This window comes from Squalius cephalus (genome assembly GCF_949319135.1).
Source record: "Squalius cephalus genome assembly, chromosome: 5".
Classification (NCBI taxonomy): Eukaryota; Metazoa; Chordata; class Actinopteri; order Cypriniformes; family Leuciscidae; genus Squalius; species Squalius cephalus.
Genome location: NC_137126.1, coordinates 1,449,039 through 1,473,989, shown reverse-complemented (window position 1 = coordinate 1,473,989; position 24,951 = coordinate 1,449,039). Strand labels below are relative to the sequence as shown.

Here is a 24,951-nt window from a genome sequence, read left to right as displayed (position 1 = left end):
AGTAGTGTATGCGCTGCTTTTAACACTTTTCCTGAGGCATGCTGTGTTTTAAAGTTTGCTTAGCGCATGATAACAGCAGAACTCAAGGTCTGAGAAAATATTTTTGCACAAATAATGATCAATAATGCACAATAAGGCCAATCTGTTTCCATTAAAAATATAAAGCAATTAAAAATACTATTTGGCCAGTGGAAAAGATTGAGAATAACTTTCACTGAAATGTATTTTATACTATTTTTTGATTGATTTATTCAAAAACAAGGCAAGGATCGGCTACTAAATGATTTTTAGCAATGTAATGTGACGCACATCCGTATCTCATATTTTCTCGTAGTGTTAAACATGTTATCACGTGAATGAATATGCATATGCAAATGATATGCAGATGAGGATATGCATAGTAAAACGAGGCGTTGTAAGCTCATATATGGTTATTTCGGGTTGGAAACGCATGTGCGCACAATCTTCCGCTGACTGGAATTTATAAAGGGAATTTTGTGCAGGTTTTTGGCGTATGAACAGTTTTATAAGTCTTTTTTTGGCTTTCGGGCGCACATAGCTACACTTTCAATAAGGATCCTACGCACAGTTTTATAAATGAGACCCCAGATCATCAGTCGGGAGATACTGCGGCCTTACTTAACTGCTTCATCTTATTTCTAGTGGCAAATCATCGCGAGGCTTGTTAGAGCTGCTCTCTCCACCTCTCCCCTCATAAGCTAAAGGAGCAGAGAAAACTCTACCAAATACATCTTCTCACGCTTGAGTATTCATGTCAGTCACACATAACTCATTCCCCACGAGTGTTACTCACCTGTGCGAATCTTAATGAACCATAAAGCACCGGTGAGGAGAACCCCGATCAGGAATCCTCCGAACGCGATTCCCAGAACAGCCGAGAGTCCGAACTCAAAACACGGATCTGAAATAAAGCAAGCGAGCATTCAGTTTTCCTCATTCAGTTGGAGACAATTGCATTGTTTACTGTATGTCTTTGTAAACCCATGAACTTCCCCATGGATTAGTCGAAAATGAAAGTAATCGTCCGGGATTTGAACTCGTGCTTCTCGCTCCACAAGGCAAGAATCAAAGTTACTAGAGTCAGGAAAGTTACTTGGAAACTGTAGTTTGCAAAGCTACACGCCACACATAATGCAGAATACTTCAACTACAGTGAACATACTCTGAAAAATACACTAAACGCTAAACTAACGTTATTGGAAAGTGTCAAGATTAGTCATTTCATTGATATAGTGCTTATAGAGTTAAAGAGACCTGCTATACAGTAAATCTCAGGGTTGAGATTTACAGTAATTTATGATCGTTTTAATAAATGACATTATTTCAAACCTGATCAGAACATTTGGAGAGGATCAGACCAGCAGGAGCTCTCGTTACTGATCATTTATTTATAAATCAAACCCAGACTTGACTTAATTAAAGCTTTCTTATTATAGTGAAATTTCTCAACAAGTGAAATGTCCCTTACATGGAGGGTTCTCCTGTACCAATACATCATCATAAAACATAAAACCTAATTATCATTCAATCGTTCATGTCTCGGACGTCTGAAGAAACCGTTTCCTTCACGTCATGGGGATTATTGCCTTGTTTGTTCAGCTGTGAAGTGTTTCGTCACTACTCGTAGGAAAAAAAACAGCTTCACTGTCAGAAAAACAGGCAATAAACTTTTAGGGTTTGAATAGCACGCACTGGGGAACAGTAGCATTGTTAGCCAACACGCTAACCCTGTTTGAGGACCTCTGTTGACCAAGCTATTAAACCAGTCGATGACCACAGCGCTGTTGACCTCATTTACTACATATAAAAACTGCTTCCGTAACCAAATATAGAATCCTGCAAACATTGTTCGCTGATCAATGTTTCTATGTGAATACGCCTAAATTAAATCTGCTCATCATTTAAAGCAATCGTGTCTCTTCTTGGATTAAACTGCTCGATTCATGACTCTTAAAGCGTTAGTTCACCCAAAAACTGTCAGTAATTACTCACTCTCATGTTGTTCCAACCCTGTAAGACTTTCGTTCATCTTCGGGACACAAATTAAGATATTTTTGATGAAATCTGAGAGCTGGCTCACTCCTCCATAGGCTTCTAGGTAATTGCATTTGTTTATCAACCTTGACCTCAAGTTTATCAAGCGATGAGAATACTTTTTCATGTTTTTTAACGAACGTTTTGAAGCTTCAGAGTTTCAGATTTCATTAAAATAGGCTATCTTCAAATATGGGTTCTGAAGATGCACGAAAGTCATGTGGGTTTAAAATGACATGAGGTTCAGTAAATTATGACATTTTCATCTTTGGGTGAACTAACACTAACTAAATCAGCGTGCATGCTTTGGCTCAGTGCTTGTCATATATCACAACTGTGTAGTTTTGAAGAAAAAAATCATATTTGTGACGCTGGACCACAAAACCAGTCACATGGGTAAATTTTTTGGAACTTGAGATTCATATATCATCTGAAAGCTGAATAAATAAGTTTTCCATTGGTGTATGGTTTGTTAGGATAGGACAATATTTGTCTGAGATACAACTATTGAACATCTGGAATCTGAGGGTGCAAAAAAATCTAAACATTGAGAAAATCTCCAGATTGTGCTGCATTCACTCACAAAAATACATGTGTTATATATTTACGGTAGGAAATTTACAAAATATCTTCATGGAACATGATCTTTACTTAATATCCTCATGAATTTTTGGCATAAAAGAAAAATGGATAATTTTGACCCGTACAGTGTGTTGTTGGCTATTGCCACAAATATCATATAATATATAGTATGCGACTCGAGACTGGTGACGTGATCCAGGGTCACATTTAGTTTGTAAAATGCACGCTGATGTCTATGTAAGCGGCAATTAAACCCCTTCTAATTTGACACCGTGTTTTATTCACATCAGAAATATGCCGTGTCGGTTACTAAATAGTTTCCTTTTAGTTTTATATTTTATTCTTCTCCCAGTTCTCCGGCCACTTACTCTCATGTCTCTCGGGAGAAGTGGATGAACTTGCATATTGTAAATCCGACAACTCTGATTCTCTGCCCTGAAGAGAAAACTATTACATGACGGCGCCGATCACCAGTCATCATCTAACATGATCATCATAAAAGTGTTTAAAAGACAAAATACAATCACTAACACACATTTGAAAATCCTAAATAGATTTTTTTTTTTTTTTGTGGCCCTGATAGTATGTGTGTGTATGTATGTTTTTATTGAAAATTAGCCTTTGTCTAAATCCGGTACAATGCATGAAATGGAAACATTTTTGTTAAAAATTGTACATGGTCCCTTTATAATAAAAAAAAAACTATAAAAAAAACAAAGTTGCATGTTAGTTCCGTTGAGTAGTATTATGTACCCTTAGGGTGTGAACCTTTTAGGGGGAAATAAGGTACAAAGTTGCCCCAGTTGTACCATTAAAGTGTTGATGCTGGAAAAACTACACTCATTGAAAAACAGCAGAACTACCGTCACGCTACCGGCAAATGTAGTTGAGCTAGTTAAGTCGAGTCTCCTTCATTTATACAGCGCTTTAACAATATAGATCGTTTCAAAGCAGCTTTACAGTGATAACAGGAGATTACAGTAACAGAGATTGTTTTGGCTAACACACACCGTTCTCACAGAAAACCCTTAACGCGCTCCGGCCGCTCAGTTGCTAGTGGCATGAATACTTTGAGTTAGTTACTAGAGCTGCACAATATATCGAAATGATCGAGATATCGCAAATGTATATATGTAAGGGATAATGCCCGACGAGGTGTCCATTAACAGAAATTAATGGACGACGCGGAGGCGTGAACCGTCCAATGCAAAGCGGAGTTTCTGTTAATGGACACCTCGAAGGGCATTATCCCGCTTATACCATGGTCACTTACGAAAGAAAGAAATATTTAATCAATTAATAATACTTTAATGTGTTTTAGAGTAAAAATCGTGAGGGTTTTTATTTATTAAGTCGAGCGCACTATTTAATATCTCCCGTATACAGGCGTTGCCAAGCAACGTGGCCACAGCGACCCGACCGCAGCCGTTGATCAGTGAGTTTGAGCCAGCGCAATCATTTAGAACTGTCATCAGGCAAATTGACGGGACGCCTTTCCTAGGTGTACATTATCACTTTTTAATGGACACCCTGCAGCCAATCAGAATCGTGTATTCACCCAGACCATGGTATAAATCGCAATATGCATATCGCAACGGCTTGCAATAACTGGGATTATGAATAAAAGACGAAGAGAAAATCACTCGCTGCTCTCGGCTGAATAACTTTTGTAGCTTTAATAAGAATCAGGATATATTTGATTCATACAGTGAAAACTAAGCAGAGTTTTATTTTTACATTTGATTATTCAGTTTCTGTTGTTAAATAATCCTAATGTAGGATAACCTGAACCCCTGAACCCCGAGGTTTACACTGATGTTAAAATACCACTACTTATATACAGTAAAACACTGATGTTCAATTTCAGAAGGTGTAGGGATGTTTTCTTGTCACAAAAAGAATGCGAAACAAGTATGCAGATCATATAATTTTACATATATTTTAAAGATAATTTGTTTTATTTTACACACTTTAAGCATTATAGTATCGCATATTGAACATCGCCTTATTTAAGGCGAGACACTACAGGTGAATAAGGTAAAAATTTTAACTAGCAGATATCACCATGAAACTTTCCCAGTTGATTGCCTACATTAAGATGAGAAAAAAATGTATTACAAGTTTTGTGTAATTTAATGTTTAAATATGCAAATTAGGCAATATCTAATTAAATATGCGCTAATTTGCATATAATTTAAAAAACAAAATCTGAGTATTGGATAAAGCCAGGTTAAAAATTATTTTTTCATTGTGTTCACATATTAGATGGGGAAAAAATTACAGAGGGATTTATGGATATCTACTTTTGTTATCCTGTAAAACAGAATATACTGTCAATAGCCTTAAAAAAATTATTTTCGCCATTTTTTTTAAATAAAATATTATATAAATCAGGCTAGGAATAATATATTTACAAATCCCTCTGTAAATGTCTTCATAACATAACTATGTAAAAGACTGGAAAGTGTGGTGTATATCGGTGCAACTGAAGTGGAGATTTCAGACTTGGAGAATGAGAGAAAAGTCATTTTGAGAAAACGGGCTTTAAAGATTTATATCAGCCAATGAGATTGCGCATTCAGCCCTTTTACTTTCACGATTGGTTGCTGATAAAAAGGAAATGACCATATTTGGATCCGACAGGATTGTACAGGAGAGAGAGAGCTGTGATGACAGGGTGACAGCAGCGATCACGGAGCGGCATGTTGATTTATAACGCCAACTTTTGTTGAATTTAGGAGAAATCTACAGACGCAAACAGACAAAGTGTAGTAAAATAAAGACTAAATGTGTATTTCTGACTTTTTTTCACCACAAGTTTGAAAGAAGACATGTTATTGAAGACAAATATCCAAAAATATCCAAATTGACCAGTAAAAAAAAAACGATGTTTTTGCCTGCCGTGTCTCGCCTTAAGCATTATCGTATCCAGGGGGCGGCGCTAGGGCTGGGCTAAGGGGGCTTAAGCCCCGAATGTTTTTAGTAAAGCCCCGAATATTTTGTTAAATTGTCTTTCTCATAGAGCAAAACAATTAATCAGAAAAACAAATGTGAATAAGATTACAGCGGCCGCGATTACCTAATCATGAACAGTGCATATTACAGTTTTATTTATATTTTCCCCTTTGCATTAAAGGTACTTACGACGTGCTTTTGCAGCATTGAGCATTTAGCCAATCACAGACATGTCTGTTGAACACATCGGCCAATCAGAGGCGTTCAAATGAGTCGCTGTGCTGAAGATGTGTTTTGCGCGAGCTCACCGAGTTCACGTTCGCAAACCTGTCATTATTATTGACAATAAAATTAAGATGCAAATAAGAGATTCACTTGATGCTGCTCTGATGCACTACATTACGCACCGCTCTGTTTGTTGTTAGGAAGACTAAAAGTTCTGCGGCCTAGCTCATCAATGTCAAAATGATTAAAGAAGTGAACGAATGCCTGGTAAAATGTAAGTATAAAATTTCTATATTTGAATGTTTCACAATAGAAATGTTCAACTACCGACAGTATCCGGTGACGCAAATTACTCAACTTTTTTTATTTTTTTATTAGATTTTGCCTTTTTGAATTGAAAATATGCTATAATTTCCTTGATTCATTTAGAGAGAATGCATGTATAATTAAAAATGAAATATTATTTGCAAATAGTTACAATTATTTCACTAATACAACAAGCCTTTCTTTTTCTTTATTCCCTTAAATCGCTTTTATAATTAATTAATTCCTTTAAATAAAAATATCCAATTTTAGTTTGGGCTGAAGCCCCGAATATCCAAAACCTTAGAACCGCCCCTGATCGTATCGCATATCGAACATCGCATTATTTAATGAGTTATCGCATTTGTCTTCAGTATCGTGCAGCCCTAGTCCAGGCATGATGATGACCAGGCTGATCTTCTGTCTCCTGGGTGGATTGACTCCTGTGGTTTCCACTCTTGAATCCTCTCTGGTTACACATCCAGCGTATGACCTCCACGTCCCAGTGTTCAGTGCCGCTCCACACACGCGCTCATCTTCCCCTCCGTGACAATGATGGGAAGCAGGAGGGTCAGCGGCAGCGGCTTGTTTTCGCTCGAGGCGTCCGTCTCTCTGTAATCGTGCACTTTGATGGCGAGGTGTTTGCTGAAGGCCAAGAGACGGCGAGAGTGTTTACCAAAAACACCTCGGCTGCTCGAATAACCCTTCCCGAGGGCCTTGAAGAACTCTTGGTTTGATGCCACAGGAAGGGTCTGTTTTATGTCCCTTTTTATTTGTTTTCTTCCCCAAGTCCACAGCAGAGCTTCCACCAAACATCAGCTGTATTTGTGTGTTTGGTCAGAGAGTCTGAGCTGAGCAAACAGAGGCCGGAAACGGCGGAGCAGGGGGTCAGGAGGGGATGACCTTCGACCCCTCAAACAGGAAGGACTCGCATCCTCCAGAACACAGTGACTCCTGACAAATCACACGCAGTGCCGATCCTAGACTGTCAGAGCGTTCATAAAACCCCAAAATGACCCTCAAACCATTAATCTGTGTTTTCAGTTACACATTCAACAAACAACAGCGAGATGACTCAGTCAGTCATACCATGAACAATAGGACACATACAAGACGAAAACATACAAATTAAACAAACAATTTAGCCTATAATAATAGCCAACTATACAGAAATTGAATAAAGTAATCAATTGTAAAACTAAAACTCTGTATAGACTTCACTATATGAATTAAATATACACTGATTCTTATTAAAGTTAAAGTTCTTCTCGTTTTCTTGTGTTGTTTGATGAATGACACGGACAGTAGCAGGTTTATTAGGCTGCTGTCACTTTAAGACGAAACGCACGGGTCTAGTATACTGACAAGACTCATTTGCATATTCATAGAACTGCATATACTAAATGAGGCAAGTGTGTCGAGTTACATTCAAGCTATTTTAAAGCATGTAGAAATTTAAATGTGTAATTTTGGTGATCAAAGATGAGTTTTAAGAGATAAAATTATTGAATACAGGGGGACTTTAATATTGTGCTATTTTAGACACAATATTGTCTATTTTGCCAATGAAAAAAATGACCTATAAAGCCGGAGCAGAACTGTTGCATCTCTGAGCAACACACAGCGGTGATTCGTTTCTGAATGAATCTGCAGTTTGAGCCAATCAATCGGGTGAACCAATGATTCAATGACTCATTTATAAAGAGAGCCATTTACTTCTGAATGAATCTGCAGTTTGAGCGAATCAATCGGGTGAACCAATGATTCAATGACTCATTTATAAAGAGAGCCATTTACTTCTGAATGAATCTGCAGTTTGAGCCAATCAATCGGGTGAACCAATGATTCAATGACTCATTTATAAAGAGAGCCATTTACTTCTGAATGAATATGCAGTTTGAGCGAATCAATCGGGTGAACCAATGATTCAATGACTCATTTATAAAGAGAGCCATTTACTTCTGAATGAATCTGCAGTTTGAGCGAATCAATCGGGTGAACCAATGATTCAATGGTCCATTCATAAAAAGAACCATTTATTTCTGAATGAATCAGCTGTTAGAACAAATCGAATGAATGAATGATTCAATGACTCACTCATTTAGACATTTTCCGCCACCTACTGTCAGTTTTAGCTTCTTATTTAGAGTACCATTTCATGTAGAAAATTATTTCATATTTTGTGGATAGTTTGCCCAAAAAATGAAAATTCTGTTTATTTACATTTACTCGTGCTGTTTCAAACCTGTATGACTTTATTACTCTTGCGCAACATAAAACAAGATATTTTAAAGAATGTTAGTAAGCAATTCAGATGCAGCTTCTGATAAATAAAATAAAAAAGACCATTGTAGCCTGAAATTCAAATTCTATGTTGATTCAAATATTTATTTTTATAAAATGATTGACTACAGGGGGACTTTAACCCTCTGAGGTCGGCAATCACGCCGGCGTGATCTGCTCGCTTTTTTCCTTATCAGTTGAATTGAGACCCGAAATACTCTTTTGACTTTGATTTTACAAACAAGTTTCATACATCAATCGATTCTGTTAAATGTGTATTATTTTTGTGTATACTCACAATAAAAACAAAGTGTTGTGCTTTTTGCCAAATTAAGAAAAATAAATACGAAGCGAGTTCTGCCTTCTCTCTGTCCGTGTAGTCCATTCTGAAACGCGTCCGAAAATGAACAATAACTCAGCGAATACTCAGTCAAACAGACATACAGACACACAGGCATGAAGCTTGAATTCTCTTCTTTTAAATAAAGTAATTTATATAAAAAACAAATATTCTCATCTTGTGAAATCTGTATTAAAAGAGAGCGATTCCAGTCGAGCTCATTACAGCTGATTCAAATGTAATGTGACTCCGCCCACGGAGAGCGCGCGCTATTCAAACGCAAATGACTGAGGCAATCCACGCAATCCTGTGAACGCCCCCATATCAGCTCGAGAAAACACAAGTTTATTCAGATCATTACTTGTTTACACCGTCTCGCATCGCTGTGAGGAATAATAATAATGGAAAATGTCCCTCAGAAGTGCGGGTATATCGATGAGCAAGGATCCGACTGAGCTGAGGAATACTGTAGTAAGTTTTTTTCCTTTCTCACGTGAATCGGGTTTCTGTTTATGAATGAATGAACGGCAGAGATGCGCGCTGTTTACCACAGCTCGCAAAAATTTAAATCGCGTTTGTGAATGAATGATGATGTTTTAGCAAACTGTATTGCTATACTGAGATGAGTAAAAATCGACTGAAATATGTTGAAATAAAATGTAGGCTATTTGTATAAGCAACGTATTAAACTGCAAATTAACATTTATATGCCCTAATATTTCATAAAAACAACGTTACAGTCAGGCGAAATATGAAAGACATATATATACTGATACAAATATACTGTAAGATTACACTTGAATTGTTGTTGTAATTGTAACCTTTTTACTAAAAAAATATATTTAAAAGGTAGATGTAAACAAACTATTAAAAGGTAAATATAATTTTTTTTCTTTTAATAATTTGTATTGTGTTTTATTAGTAACAAATTTGGGGAGAGGATAAATATTCCAAAACTGAAAATACAGTATGATAATTAACTGCACAATTACTAGACATGTTTACCTTGGATATTATACAATTTGCAAGCACAATTTGTGAAAAAAAAAAAAAAAAAAATTGTATATAAAAAAATATAAAAAAAAATGTATATTTGAGTATAAATATATACATACATATATTGTGTGTGTGTGTGTGTGTGTGTGTGTGTATGCACATATATATATATGTGTATGTATATATATATATATATATATATATGTGTGTGTGTGTGTGTGTGTGTGTGTGTGTGTGTGTGTGTGTGTGTGTGTGTGTGTGTATGAAGAGTTCAGATGCAAAAGCCTCTAAATGCCATCTGAAATTTTCTTCTAGAATGATCATTTTTATGAAGCTTGTATCTTTAAGTTAGCTATAGGTGACACACCTGAATGAATGGCTCATTAAGTATGCAGGGGCATTGTCTCATCAGGTGTGAACTACTAAATATGCATGATCGTTTACGCCCCATCCGCATATTGCCTTTCCAAACTAAAAGTGTTTCACAAAACTTAAATCAATGTATCGTTTTATGTGAATGATTAGGCAGGATGATTTTCACATCAAAACTCTAGGCGACGACATCCATTAGTCAAAAGTCTTATTGACATATATTTAGTATGTGTTTTGTGGCCTTATTTCAGAAACTTTCATTTTTAGTTTTTTCAATAACCATGCATAAACATTATTGTCTCAAAAATGAAAACATGTACATACATGTGGCTCACATATCATGGTAGTCCTGTTTGTGCTAAATAGAGTGTAATTTTTTTTTTTGCCATTGATATGTTTATAAGCAACTGAAAAAAGCACAAATGTCAGGGCATGTCAGAACATCTCAAGGACCCCAAAAACACCCCAGACCTCAGAGGGTTAACCATATTTAAGCAGCAACGGAACGCAAAAACAAAACACAAACACATGATATACCTATACTGTTGACCACGACCTGTTCCGGATGAGCATCAATGCACTGGACAAACAAAAAGAAGAATAAACAAGAACTTCAGACGACTCGTCCATTGTCTCAGATGGAGGAAAAAACAACGAGTGCATGAAGACGGGTCCGGCACGTACAGTCCTGCAGAAACACGACCCCGGCCGCCGGCGAGGAATGCAAGGGTTTGTTCTCGACTCATCTTCCCGGGGACTGTCTTCCCTCTTGAAGAACAACACCTTCCCTTCTTTGTGCGATGCTGACAATAGAGACCCGGGCCCGTGTTTCGGAAAGGCCACGCATACCAGACCTCGGACACAATAAATCCCCCACTGGCTCATTATTTCTGATTGCGGCCACAAGGTCATCGAGCAGGCCTTCCTATAAACACCCCCTTCCCGTTCTCCTGTCCTCGCATCCCGACCTCGTCACATGACGACTGATGACGTCACCACTCCAGAATAAACCCGCTTTGCTGAGGCGAGATGGGAGTTGTTGGGATCGGGGACAATGGCGTGTCAAATCAATGCTGTGCAACCAATGGGAGGATTTATTTCCGGTATGTTTCCAAATCAGGACTCGAGGTTATCCAGCATGACGGGGTTCAAGGTTACAGGGCATCATACGTTTCCTGAATATCGTGTGACGCACACAGATGACCCAACAAACCTGTGTTTATAAAACTGATGTTTCTGCAGATTTCAGCTGCGATTGTGTGTTTATTTTTGGGAGAAACTATACTTGGAAAGACTTAAACTTGGGACGGTGTTATTAATTAGTGTAACTATTAATTAAACATTAGTGTGCGTTATCATACTGCCATTTAATAAAAGCAATTTAAAGTTTGTTAAGGACATTTAATGCTGTGAGTGGCTAATTGCCGTAATTAGCAGGATAAACAATAGTATTTGAGCACAAATTTTCAAAAAATTAATACATTTCAGAAATGTTTGTGGACATCTCATTTGCTACTATTGTATTATACAGAAGTCGATCAATATGGATTTTTCTTAATTACCAATGCCGATATACATATCACAATATTTAATTTAAAGATAGCAAATAATAGTTGCAGTGAAACTAATACTTGACATATTTACTACATTAGAAATAAATAATTAGAAAATTAATCAATATGGAAAACTATTGATCTTGAACATTTTAAAGAAAAAAAAGAAGAAAAGAAATATAGTATTGTCATTTTACTGTTGTTCCTTTAAAATAAAATTATTATTATTATTATTAAATACTTGTTTTTTATTTGACAGTACAATAGCATTATTGCAACAGTAATACATACACACACACACACACACATATATATATATATATTATAATTTAAATAAAATATTTTTGAATAATACAATTATAAAGCCAATATATTTGACATCACAATATTTAATTTAAAGATAGTAAATAATACTTGCAGTGAAACTAATACTGTACTTAACATAATATTTACTAAATTAGAAATAAATAATTAGAAAATTAATCAATATGAAAACAATTAATTTGATCTTGATGGGAAAAAAAACTGATTTGCAACTTATTGATTCTGTAATATTTTTTTTTATGAATGAAGAAGTTGTAAAAATCTTGACTAGAAAGGATCATGTCAAAATAAAAGTCCCGTTTCAGACACTTACAAGCAAACAGAAAAACGGATATGCTGATGCTGATAATTAAAAAATCAGCTGATCACTAGTATTATTACAATACCAAACCAGTAGTTATTGACATAATCAACCCCGTGTCATTTGAACACTGAGCATTGCGCTTTAAATGGACTTTTAACTTTTTTTCTTGGTGCACTTCCGAAATATTTGAGATGAAATGAGATGTTTTGTAAGTCGTACTCACTTGGGTTTGGTATATATGGCTTGACCTGCAAGTTCCTCTTGACTTGTTTTTCTACGTCACAAAACTAAAATCACAAAAGAAAACAAGAAGAGATGATTGTATAATATGGGCTTTGGAAAAAGTCATGTTTGCACGACAGATCTCCACAAACCTGAAACTCGGAAAAACAAAGTTTAACTGCACATTCTAGGTCCCACGAGCGGGACAGCAGGTCCGGAAGCATCTCGAAGGAGAACCTGAGTTTATTGGGACACTCGTTCGAACACGTCTCCTCTTTGAGCGATATGTTCCTCACCACTGGCACGGATCGAACCCAACACCTGCTGACCTTGATGCGGAACAGCATCCCTTCCATGGGAGGATGGGAGATCTGGTGAAGAGAAAGACAAACTCAGACTGTGGTACACATGCATACACAACCTCAATTTGATAAACTCCACTTCTGCTGGTCCTGCAGGCACAGAAGCAGGGACGAGTGAGATTTAATAAAGGTTTACAGGAATTAGCGTTTTGTAAATGAATGGGAGACGAATTTCCTCTAGTGGAAGCATTTGGTACGGCAGCCAAACAAAATCTTATTGAAAGCTAATTTTTTGAGATATCAGGCTCAAATTTTGAACACAACTCGTTAAGATTTTTTTGATTTTTCACTTTTTTTAAGTTCACTTTTAAAAACTTTTTTCACTCCAGCAATAATCTGCCATGTGTCGATCAAACTTCAGTCTGTTGCTCTAAAGCATTCAAGATTTGCCACAGTTTAAGTTGGAAATAAAATTTTCAGGTCTATGCTCAATCATTAAACCAGATTTTTGCAATTTTTGAATTGCATAAATCCAAGGAATAAAATAGCTGCGTTTTCAAATACAGATAATCGGCAGACTTTCACACGCGAGCCGCTCATGATCCGGTGTTTTCAGCATCTCGGTTCACAGTGAACGCATTATAACATGCATTTGAAAATGCAACACGTGCAACCATCATTCCAGATTTGATGAGAATCATTTATAAATCAAAAGAGAAGATGTGAGGTCTCCCACTGGCAAGATAAATGCTATATAGTTTAACATTTGAAAGCAAAAAAAATTAAAATAATAATAATAAAAATTAATAGTATTGTCATTTTACTGTTGTATTTTTAAAAATATATTATTATTATTATTATTATTATTGAATATTTGTTTTTTATTTGACAGTACAATTGTATTATTGCAACAGTAGTATATATATTTATTTATTTATTTAATAAATAATAATTTAAATAAAATGTAAATAAAATATTTTTTGAATAATACAAATAATAACAATACGCAAAGTAATTGAAGGCAAAGAAATTAAGACAATCATAAATATTATTATTTTATTTGTAATGTTATGTAAAATATTATTATTATTATTATTATTATTATTAAATAATAGTTTTGTATTTGAAAGTGCAATCATATTATTTCAACAGCAATATATTTATTTAATTAAAATGTATAATTTAAATACTAATAAAATAATACTAAATACTAATAAGATAAAATATTATTTTGAATAATAAAAATAAAATAAAAATAATAATAACAATAACCAAAGAAATTAAAGGAACACGCTGACTTTTTGGGACTTTAGCTTATTCCCTGTATCCCCCAGAGTTAGATAAGTCCATACGTACTTTTTTCATCTCCGTGCGTGCCGTAACTCTGTCTGACGCACCCACCGCTAGCCTAGCTTAGCACAAAGACTGGAGGTAAACGGCTCCAGCTAGCATACTGCCTAGAGCCCTGCACGGGGCAAAACATCCAGCCCTAACCAAGACCTGGCCCGTGGTGTTCAAGCCCTAATCCGGCCCCAGCCCGAAAACGTCTGCAATTTTTCAGCCCGAATCAAATTAATTTTTATAATTTAAAAAAATATATATACTGTATATATTTAGAATAATAATAATTATTGTATTATTATTAACAACAACATCAATAATACTGGGAATGCTTGTCACTGAACGCTGCAGCGATGGGTCATGCATAACAATGCAAGTATAATAAATGTAGAATATGAGGCTGTGAACACACGAGAATGACCTACCTCCGCATAGATCCTCTTGTCACTCTGAACTCTGCTGCAGGAATCCAGAGGTGACCTGAAGTCTGGAGACGTGAACAGCAGCATCTCGAAAGGAGCCGCTGGAGAAGAAGTGGGTGCCGGAGTGGTGCGCTCCACTTCTGCTATTCCTGCAGGCACAGAAACAGAGACGACACCGTGAGATTTAATAAAGCTTTGCAGGAACACTTGAGCGGCACACGTGTGTGTGTGTGTGTGCTGGGGCTGAACGACGACAGCAGCAAATCAACAAGCATGTTTTCATGCATGTTGATACGCATTCAACAGGTTGACCTTTTTTTCATCGGAATGGTATGAAACTTGGTAAAGGTTTTGGCACTTGCCATGTGAACATGGCCATGATTCAAACAGGTTAAAGCTGGGGTAGGTAAGAATGGTCTAAAAAACTTATTTTTCAAATTTGTTTAAACTTTATGTATATATCAATACATAATTAAAATGTAAGTATTCTGAAAAAGAAAGTATAAAAATCGAGTGTATGTAGACCTCTAACGACTGTTTTAAAGACAGCTCATTATTTCCATTCAGTCCACCCTCTCCCTTCTGGGCTCCTTCCAAAGCCACGCCCCCAAAACACATGAACGCGCGACTCCGACCGCTGAGCTGGCAGACGCATTATTTACCTGAGACGAGCGGAGAGGAAGGAGCACAGTGCATGTAGCATCATGTCAGAATCACATGTAATAAAAAAATCTAACTTTATTATCATTAATATAAACAAATAAGATGTATTTTAGTAGCCTACTCACTATCAAGCTATCATATCGATATTGGTAAAGTTTAAAATATATATTTTTTGATTCGCTAACGAGCTAGTTATAACTATAAGGCAAAGCTAAAAACAGGTTGCATTGATACACGTTTTCCATTTCCATTAGTTGCACTGTGATGAAGATGAATTTCGTGTAAGATTCATAACATATAACGTTAGGCCTACTAGCTGTTAAACATGTATTTTGTTATGTAAAGTTCCCCCCACAGCGGAGCCTGCCGTGAACGTGCAGGCTAGTAAACATGCAGGGTCACCGATGACGACGGATAAACAGTTATGGCACATTCACTGGTAGGGACGAAATGCTTTACATTGACTGGCCTGCCCATACTTTGACTACAAACTTGGTCCTCAAATCATTACGTATTATGCAATACATGTAAAGTAACTTTATAACGTTGCACTCTTTCTATGAGTTATAAATATTCAGTAAGATAATATAACGGTAACTAACGTTGCAGTAGGCTATGTAAATAATTATTCTAGCGATATGTAATGCTAAATAAGGTTTGCTAGTACATTATTTTAGCAACATGACAAGCCAGTGAATTAGCAGGTTTCAATTGTTGCTTTGCACAGTGCGTGACATTTTATCTGTATGTTATGCGGCTAGAGTTTTAACACTGAGTCAATGGGCTCCGACGGGCTTGTTTATCGTCATCGGTCTTTGTTGTATGAGCAGGTTCCACTCGAGAAATTGGTAGTTTTGGTTGTTTGTCCGCCATTAGCACAGCTGCTCGGCACACCGGCAATCTTGATTTTGAATGACGGTACGCGCTGTGCAAGAGAGGGGCGATCAGCGCGTACGCGAACTTGATTGACACTGCTAAGACACTCCTCCTGGCTCTGAAGGCATCTGATTGGTTCTTTACACTCGGACCGAGTGGCAGTGATTGGTCAGAGTTTTTACTGTCCTGCAGCTGCTACAGAGGTCTGATTGTTTTCATTCCTTTATATGAACACATAATGTATTGACTACTCTCAGGATGGAAGGACCATTTCACCCAGTATAAAAAAAAGTGTTTCTGAACAGGATTACCCACCCTAGCTTTAAATGGCTCTCTTTATGAATGAGTCATTAAATCATTGGTTCACCCGATTGATTGATTTATAGGTAATATGTTCATTAGCAAAATTGATATTAAAGTCACCCTGTAGTCAATAATTGTATCCCTTAAAACTCATCTTTGATCACCAAAATGACATATTTAAAAGTTTTTTACTTTATAAAAATTCTTCATGCCTTAAAATAACTTGAATGTAACTCGACACCCTTGCCTCATTTAGTATGCGCGGTTCTATGAATATGCAAATGAACCCCGCCTCCACTCACTCACTCAGCTCAGAGATCCACTGGTTGACGATCACACGTTGATCTGATTGGTTACAAGGTAGTTTGTGACGTCAGAAACACCAGCGATTTCAAAGCGTGTTTTTGAGACTGTCTTTGGTTCACTGCAGTTTTAAGGAGAAAATACCCAGCAATGGTGTCGACTTATGAATTTACACATGGTTTGTCTTAAAGCATATTAAAAACACCACATAGACATATAAACAACATTAAAACCTTGATTTACACCACAGGGGGACTTTAAAGGTGCTGTTGATATTTGAAATCACCAAAACACACCTATCTTTACAGCCCCGCCCCCAAATTCACAAACATGCTATGCAACATAGGCATCTCCCCCTAATGAGTGGACACGCCCCTTACTGCTGATTGGCTAGAAGTGTGTTTTGGTGCTCGGTCTGATCCGCTTTCAACAGCATTTCTCAGAAATCGCTTACTTCTCGTTTATTGAACTGTTCTATACAATCAATATCACATTTGGACATGCTATTCGGGACAAAAACAGCACTCGTGTGATATTGCTTAACCATATCATATAATATGAGACACAAATCAGGCAGGGGCATTTTTGCCCTGATATCTAGAATTGGGTACATAGAGCACTCAAATATGGTAAACAGAAGCTAAAACGCATCAAGCAAGCAAGTAATCGTCCGTTCACCATATTTGAGGGAGATGGTAAATCCACATCGCATTACCTGAGGAGCTGGTGTTGTCTGTGATCCACAGCTGGATGTGTGGCGCGTTCAGACGGATCTCAGAGTAGCTGCTGATGGGCGTGCTGTTGAAGTGTGACAGAACCTTCTGTCTGATGTCTTCAGCGTCATCTGAGATCACCCTTTCCTTCCAGGGTAATCTCAAGTTATTCAAGATTATTGGATTGTTGGACTGTAGGAAGGAAAGGTGCATCAGAAGCTGATTTACAGGATGCCTGTTTTTACCATAAAAACAGTACTTATTTTGTAGTTCATTTTTGATGATCATTCTCACCCAAAATTTGATGTCGTGACTCGAGTGGATTTCCCACTCAGTGTTTGGTGGACCTCTGACAAACAGTTTAGACTCAGATGACAAATGCACAATCACATGGCTGAAAGGAAATGACACATTTGTAATGTTTTTGAGAGATGTCCTTATGTTCAAGGCTGCATTTATAGTGCCCCTATTATGCGCTTTCAGATATGACCTTTCATGTAAGTGAGTATTAAAGATGTTTGTGAATGTAAATGTTCAGAAAATTTTCAAAGATTAAAGTGCAGATAAATGGAGTTTTTGTCTCCTAAAAGAAAGAACCGATCCTGAACTGAAACGAGTCGTCAGTAATTCCAGTCTCACTTCATGTTACATACCTACGTAACAATGTAACAAATTTGCAGTCTATGGTCTTGATTGGCTAAACAGCGTCTCTTTGCCCCGCCCTCAAACACTGTAGTTTATCTGAGACTGGAAGAGTTTGGTTCGTGTTGTTCGTGTCGAGAAAACGCTGTTTTCTGCTTTCTCCACTTTGATGAGATTGATACGGCAAAACCCACGCTATCGTTACTGTTCGTATCACTGTGTATCAAGAGCTGAGATTCAGATATGATAATGAGCGTTTGCTGTCTGACCAATCAGAGCAGAGCAGCTCTCAGAGAGGCGGGGCTTAGAGAGACTGAATCCTTGATCAAAGCATTTCAGACACTGAGAGAAAAGAGTTGATGCTGCAGTGGATATTACGAGAAATTTAAAGTGTTTTTTGACCTTAGATGCATTTAAACATTTTGTAGGAGATCTTTAACACAAAATGAGGGATCTTTAAGATAGCATAATAGGGGCACTTTAATTATTTCAAACTTTTGACTGGTAGTGTAGACCGTGAGATTCATTGAAAGATGTGATAGGAGGTCAGATGGAACTAAAAGGTACAGTGCTGGTAAACATTTTGGACCAATGGAAGGTCATACAGGAATAAAGGACGCTTATTTTGGCATGGCATTTTTAGAAACCTCCATGGTGAAGTTTACAAGATGACACTGACCTTATTTTGACGTCGTCAGGAATATTAATCACGTGCAGCTGTTCTCCACGATGCATATTGTAACATGATCGCAGCTCATTGGATGGCTCGAACAGGTCCAGCTTGATGAAGTGTTTCTCTGCTGGTGTTTCCAGCTGCAGGTCACATGTGGAGGGTCGCCGGAAGTGCTTGCCTGGAAGAGGCAGCGTTTCACAAATGATTGGATCACTGATAACACACACGACGTCAGAGCCAATGAAGCAGCAGAGAGTCTGATCTTACCCGTCATCCCAGTGAAAGTGATGCTACTGGGATTTCGTGCCGTGGTGAAGGATGTGACTCCACCATACTTGTCTGTGGCCCATTTCAGAAGTTCAGAATCTCCGTCTGCCGACGGGACAACTTCTGAGATCTGAGATCCAAAAAACTCTATTGAAGTCCCATTTGTCTTCTGTGAAATAGATGGGAGTTTCCTTTTAGGATAAGACACAATATAAATCTGCTTCAGTCTCCGCACCTCTGCAGAGGCTCACAACACTAAACGCAAATAATAAAACAATTACTTGATATAAACTTTTTCATAAGACTATCTGTACTACTGTTTAAAGCCTGTGAATTACAGTCAAGCACTTTCTCCTAGATGGCAGTGTCTGTCTGCTTCATCTAACCAGAAGAACATTTGAAAAGGAATGTCTATTAAGTTCCCTTTCGAAAGGTTCGGGTCCCGTTCGCGCTGAGGTAGAGCGGAGACTCAGACCGTGGAGATCCCAGAGGAGTGCTCTGCTGGAGTAGGAGATGGCTGATGAGGGTGAAGAGGATTTACCACCTGAACCCTCACAGTCCTTCAACTGCAGTGGGAGCGTGTGAGGGAATGGACCACTCGTGGCAGGCTTGATGAACGCTTCCTTTCCGACCATAATTCCCCAGCTCCCGTGAGCCTTCCATTCTTGCCCGATTTACCCACTGAGATCAATAAGGCCTGGAAGAATTCATATTCAGCACGCATCTATCGCCATCAGCGAGCAAACTATGCTGATGTTGAGGGGATGCGTGAACATGGGTGTGTGTCGATGCCCCAATCGACATGATGTTCACGAACTATCCTGCCACTGGAGAGGCATTGACGCTGAAAGCTCCCGCCCTGCCTTCCAAGCCACTTAAGATGACATTTCGCTTTATGAAGAAGGATTTGAGGGAGGTGATCTAGTACAGACGTTCTCAGCGTCAGTGAAGAATCCCCTTCCTCTGACGGTGAAAAACAGCCACCCTCTCCTCTCTTCTTCCTCTCCCCCACTTCTTTTACCCCAGGTGCTTCTTACACCAGGCCTGAGGCTGGACCTATGATGAGTTATTCCTTCAATATGGAACCCTCTGAAGGTCTGGCGTCGGGCTTGGTAGTGCAACCCTTTCAAACTCTATAGCCCCTTTCACACAGAGATTCCGGAAAATACACGGATAAAGTGACCCGGGATTTGACCCGGGTTTGTTTGATTTTGGTTCATTTCACTGCCAGTGATTTTCCGGAATCAGAGAGTGCGTTCACACACAACCCGTAAAAATCCCGTGAAGACACGTGACATCGATGTGACTTGTAAAGTCTCAGCAGCGTCTTAAGTTTGCTTATGCAAACATAAGCATTAAGCATTTTTTTTTTCTGATTCGATCATAAACTTGCGCATTACGTTTCACTCGCTGGCGAACGATCCCGGCATCAGCGTCATCACTTCGACATGGCATTATTACGGCTTTTTATTCACGCAGCGCGCGTTCCGGGACTGAACACGGCAATGTTACTAGGTCCCCAACCCGGCATCGATGGCACGCAGAAGGCGTTCTGGCAATTTCCCGCCAATTTGCCGGGATCATCGCGCTGTGTGAAAGGGGCTTAAGGGTGGTAGGTTTCATTCAGAGAATAGTGTTTTGGCCACCACTCTACGAGCAGCAGGATGAGCTTTGTAGGTCACCTCCCTATACGAGAGTTAGTAAGGTTGAACAGTAGACCTCGGTTCCCTGTTTAGAAAGTATTAAGGGGTGTGTTGGGTAGGGTTTCTTATAGTAGTATTTGTGACCAATCTGTGGTCACCCAGAAGTGAACAGGTTGGCTTCATCTCATGGAAAATTCTCTAGTGAGGCCACCTTTCATCCAAGCATCAAACAGATAAACTCTGTGTGGCGTGAGATGGCTTCCTCCCAATCTAGAGTTATCCTACTGAGGCCAACGCTCTGTACAAGATCCAGATCCAGACTACAACACCAAGGCCACCTTGATAGCCAGATTGTATTAGAATAGCTGGTCCCTTCTCACTTCAGAGAGTCGTTTTGAGATTATAGCTCTGAACTTCAGATATATAATATTTGTGTGTCTGCCCTCATGGGGCCGCCTCGATATCTGGCTTAGGCTTTAGTACTAGGAATTGGGTGGCGGTCTGCAAAGCCTCTCAGTATCTGAGTGTACTGTAGGTTCCTTAGAGCTGGAGCCCATCAGGAGATTTTATTTCTGTACAATCTTGTTTTTCCTAGTACTGGCCTCCTCTTACTACAAGAGTCCAAGGCCTACCTTCTGCATTAGGTGTAAAAATGCTAGTGGTGTTACAGGGTAGATAGCAGCATAGGTAGCAGGCTATCTTCAAAAAGCCTCCCAAGCCGATATCTCATGGGCGTTGTCAGGCCCTTCTCTCGAGAAGCAGTATGCGCAGGTGTCCACCTTTAGAGCTGAGTATAGTAGCTAGTCTATCCAGCTAGGCCTTAAGTTGAAAAAGGGCAGGGTTCCAGGCTGCGACCATTTTTTGAGAATGTGCGAGTTAGAATTTGATGTGGTCGCATTGGAGCAAGTGCATAGTCATGCACTCAGTTAAATTTGCGCATGCACAACAGAAAGCTACTGTAGCCATAACTGCTGCAGTCCGTAACTTTTTGTGTTCAAAATGAACAAAATTTATATAATGAACGAGTACATCATGAGTCCATTTTCCATGGATTCATTTCCATTTTTCCATTTCCGTCTATTTTAGACCGGGGTCGGCTCGGCTCGGCTCTGCTGCTCCCAGTATCCGCTTTAAAACTGCCCACAGCCGGTGAACGTGATTTCACCAAGTACCACATGTTCCTGGATCAACATCTTTGTTGATCCTGGATCAACTTTCCAATCAACCAATCAGATTTGAGGGACAAGTTTACAGTTTATGCCAAGTTTAGGCTTAGACCCAGGATGAGGTGCTTCAACATCTGTGTTATTCACCTATCATTTCCTCTGATTTTAGGGAAAAGTTATGGGTAGGGTTAGGTTTAGGGGTAGGAATAGGGTAAGGACTAAATTTTGGGACAGGAATGTTATTCCAGGATCAACAAAATATTATGATCCAGGATCATGTCTTACTTGGCAAAATCACGGTGACCGCCCACAGCCTGTCCTAACCTGACCCATTATTTTGTTCATGTTGTCAATACAGACTAGTTAAAGACACCAAATGGCAGAGATTTGAGGTTTAAAACTGTGTTGATATATTCTGTGTATAAACCGTTCAGCCTACACTGTTAGTAAATGCACTGGAAAGCAGCTTTTGGCCCTTGCTGATGTGTTTTAGCGAACCAGTCGTGATGGATTCAGGCTTGAAAATGGTCAGCTGTGTTTCTCTTTGTCTCATTAGGCACGTTTCCATTACAGATTTGCGCAAAACTTTTGCGATTTTTTCTGAAAAAACTATTGTGAAATGACGCGTTTCCATTAACCGATGTAATGCGACTAAAACTACATTTTTTCCTCTCGCGATAAGTAAAATCATTCCAAAAACCATGGCAATGGACGTTGGTAGGATTATGTACTATATCCCAGCCACTGCACTGGCCATTATTATTAATCAAAGGAGACGTATGTGTGTTTTCCAAGCATTAATGGTAAGTAACGACCCTTATTATACTTGTGAGTGGCACATATGAGGTGTTTCTGGGTGTTTCTCCCTCATTTCTGCTGCGAGGTCTTGATTGTGGCATTTCTTTGAGGTTTAGAATTCATTATTCCTGTAATTATTTTGTCTTATATGAATTTGATAAAGAACTCTGCCTCGTATTCTGTCCAAACACACCGCGTCATCTACGTCAGCTGATCTGTAAATGCGCAAAATTCCTGGCTTTGGAATTCATTCACATTCAGAGTTTAATTTTATAAACGTTGTTCACTCCCATTCGGTTTTGCACTGTAACTCCAGTGTGGTTTGTTTCACAGCAATCTAATAAAGGTTAACAAGGTTCGGCGGTGGAAAGAATAAATTGAAGAAAACAAATTGTCATACCGGGCTGTTTTGTTTCGAGTGCTCTGGCACATCTATATTCTACACTAGTTAAAGTCTGTTTGCAAATTCCCATGGGATCACAGGCTAAACAAACAGGGTTAATTGCCTCTCGAAACAGAGCTGGAATGCACAGCTGTAGCTGGTTTTATCGTCAGACACCTGCCAGCGGATCCCACGCGACGGGCCATTAGTTCCACTGTTCAATATAAAGACGTGGATGTAAGAGTCTTTGTGCTGGCAGCTCGTCAACAAACATGCATCCTTTGCCATGTACAACATCTCTTATTTTTAGTGATGTACAAAGGAACTGTCTTCATCTAGACTGAATGCACTGGTACTCACGATGATCTCCACGGCAGGATTATTCTGAAGCGCGACCTGGATGGTTTGTGTGGCTGTAGCTCTTATGATCAGCACAGACGGGTTCGCTGCAGTAACGCTGAGGGAGAAGAACATCTGTTGAACCTGTGGAAATACAAGAACGGTTTCTGAAATTAATATCTGAGCCCATTTGACCAGAAAAATTTACAAAATAACGGAATTTTTATCTCGCAATTCTGACTTGCTTTCTTGTAATTGCTAGTTTAGATCTAAGAATCAGAATTGCGAGAGAACACGCTTCCAGAGGAAACAGCACGGTATATTTTACTATTTAAAAAATATATATTTGTTTATCCCTTTAACATTATAGTAGTATGTAAATAATTTAAAATGTATGAAATATATATATATATATATATATATATATATATATATATATATATATATACACACACATATACACACATATACATATACATACATATACATATATACACATATTTATATATACACACACACACACACACACTCCCTCACAGACACACACACACGTGCGCACAAACACACACACACACACACACACACACACACACACACACACACACACACACACACACATTCACAACACCCAGAACACAACAGAACACAACAGAACTCAACAGTCAGAACACAACACAACACAACACAACACAACAGAACACAACAGTCAGAACACAAGTCAGAACACAACAGTCAGAACACAAGTCAGAACACAACAGTCAGAAAACAACAGAACACAACAGAACACAACAGTCAGAACACAAGTCAGAACTCAACAGTCAGAACTCAACAGTCAGAACTCAACAGAACACAACAGAACACAACAGTCAGAACTCAACAGTCAGAACTCAACAGAACACAACAGTCAGAACACAACAGAACACAACAGTCAGAACACAACAGTCAGAACACAACAGTCAGAACTCAACAGTCAGAACACAACAGTCAGAACTCAACAGTCAGAACACAACGGAACACAACAGAACACAACAGTCAGAACTCAATAGAACACAACAGTCAGAACACAACAGTCAGTACTCAACAGTCAGAACACAACAGAACACAACAGTCAGAACACAACAAAACACAACAGAACACAACAGTCAGAACTCAACAGAACACAACAGTCAGTACTCAGCAGTCAGAACACAACAGTCAGAACACAACAGTCAGAAAACAACAGAACACAACAGTCAGAACACAACGGAACACAACAGAACACAACAGTCAGAACACAACAGTCAGTACTCAACAGTCAGAACACAACAGAACACAACAGAACACAACAGTCAGAACACAACAGAAAACAACACTCAGAACTCAACAGTCAGAACTCAACAGTCAGAACACAACAGAACACAACAGTCAGGACACAACAGAACACAACAGAACACAACAGTCAGAACTCAACAGAACACAACAGTCAGAACACAACAGAAAACAACACTCAGAACTCAACAGTCAGAACTCAACAGTCAGAACACAACAGAACACAACAGTCAGGACACAACAGAACACAACAGAACACAACAGTCAGAACTCAACAGAAAACAACAGTCAGAACA

The 24,951-nt window shown here is 38.5% G+C and overlaps 1 protein-coding gene across 4 annotated transcripts in view; it reads right to left on the bottom strand.

The window, feature by feature from the left end:
* The window catches only part of eng (endoglin), a 71,800-nt gene that overhangs the window by 3,205 nt on the left and 43,644 nt on the right, over positions 1-24,951 (bottom strand). For 2 of the 4 annotated variants that reach the window (XR_013821327.1, XR_013821328.1), the window contains exons 4-13: positions 23,369-23,491; positions 19,020-19,188; positions 18,759-18,930; positions 17,732-17,831; positions 17,440-17,629; positions 14,583-14,728; positions 12,667-12,885; positions 12,516-12,579; positions 815-922; positions 640-719 (exon numbers count right to left, since the gene is read on the bottom strand). Coding sequence is in view for 2 of the 4 variants with exons in the window: in XM_079872154.1 (XP_079728280.1) it covers positions 815-922; positions 12,516-12,579; positions 12,667-12,885; positions 14,583-14,728; positions 17,440-17,629; positions 17,732-17,831; positions 18,759-18,930; positions 19,020-19,188; positions 23,369-23,491 (1,291 nt within the window). In the remaining 2 variants the exon portion in view is untranslated. The remainder of the gene's footprint in view (positions 1-639; positions 720-814; positions 923-12,515; positions 12,580-12,666; positions 12,886-14,582; positions 14,729-17,439; positions 17,630-17,731; positions 17,832-18,758; positions 18,931-19,019; positions 19,189-23,368; positions 23,492-24,951) is intronic. The other 2 variants (XM_079872154.1, XM_079872153.1) reach the window with 1 other exon arrangement.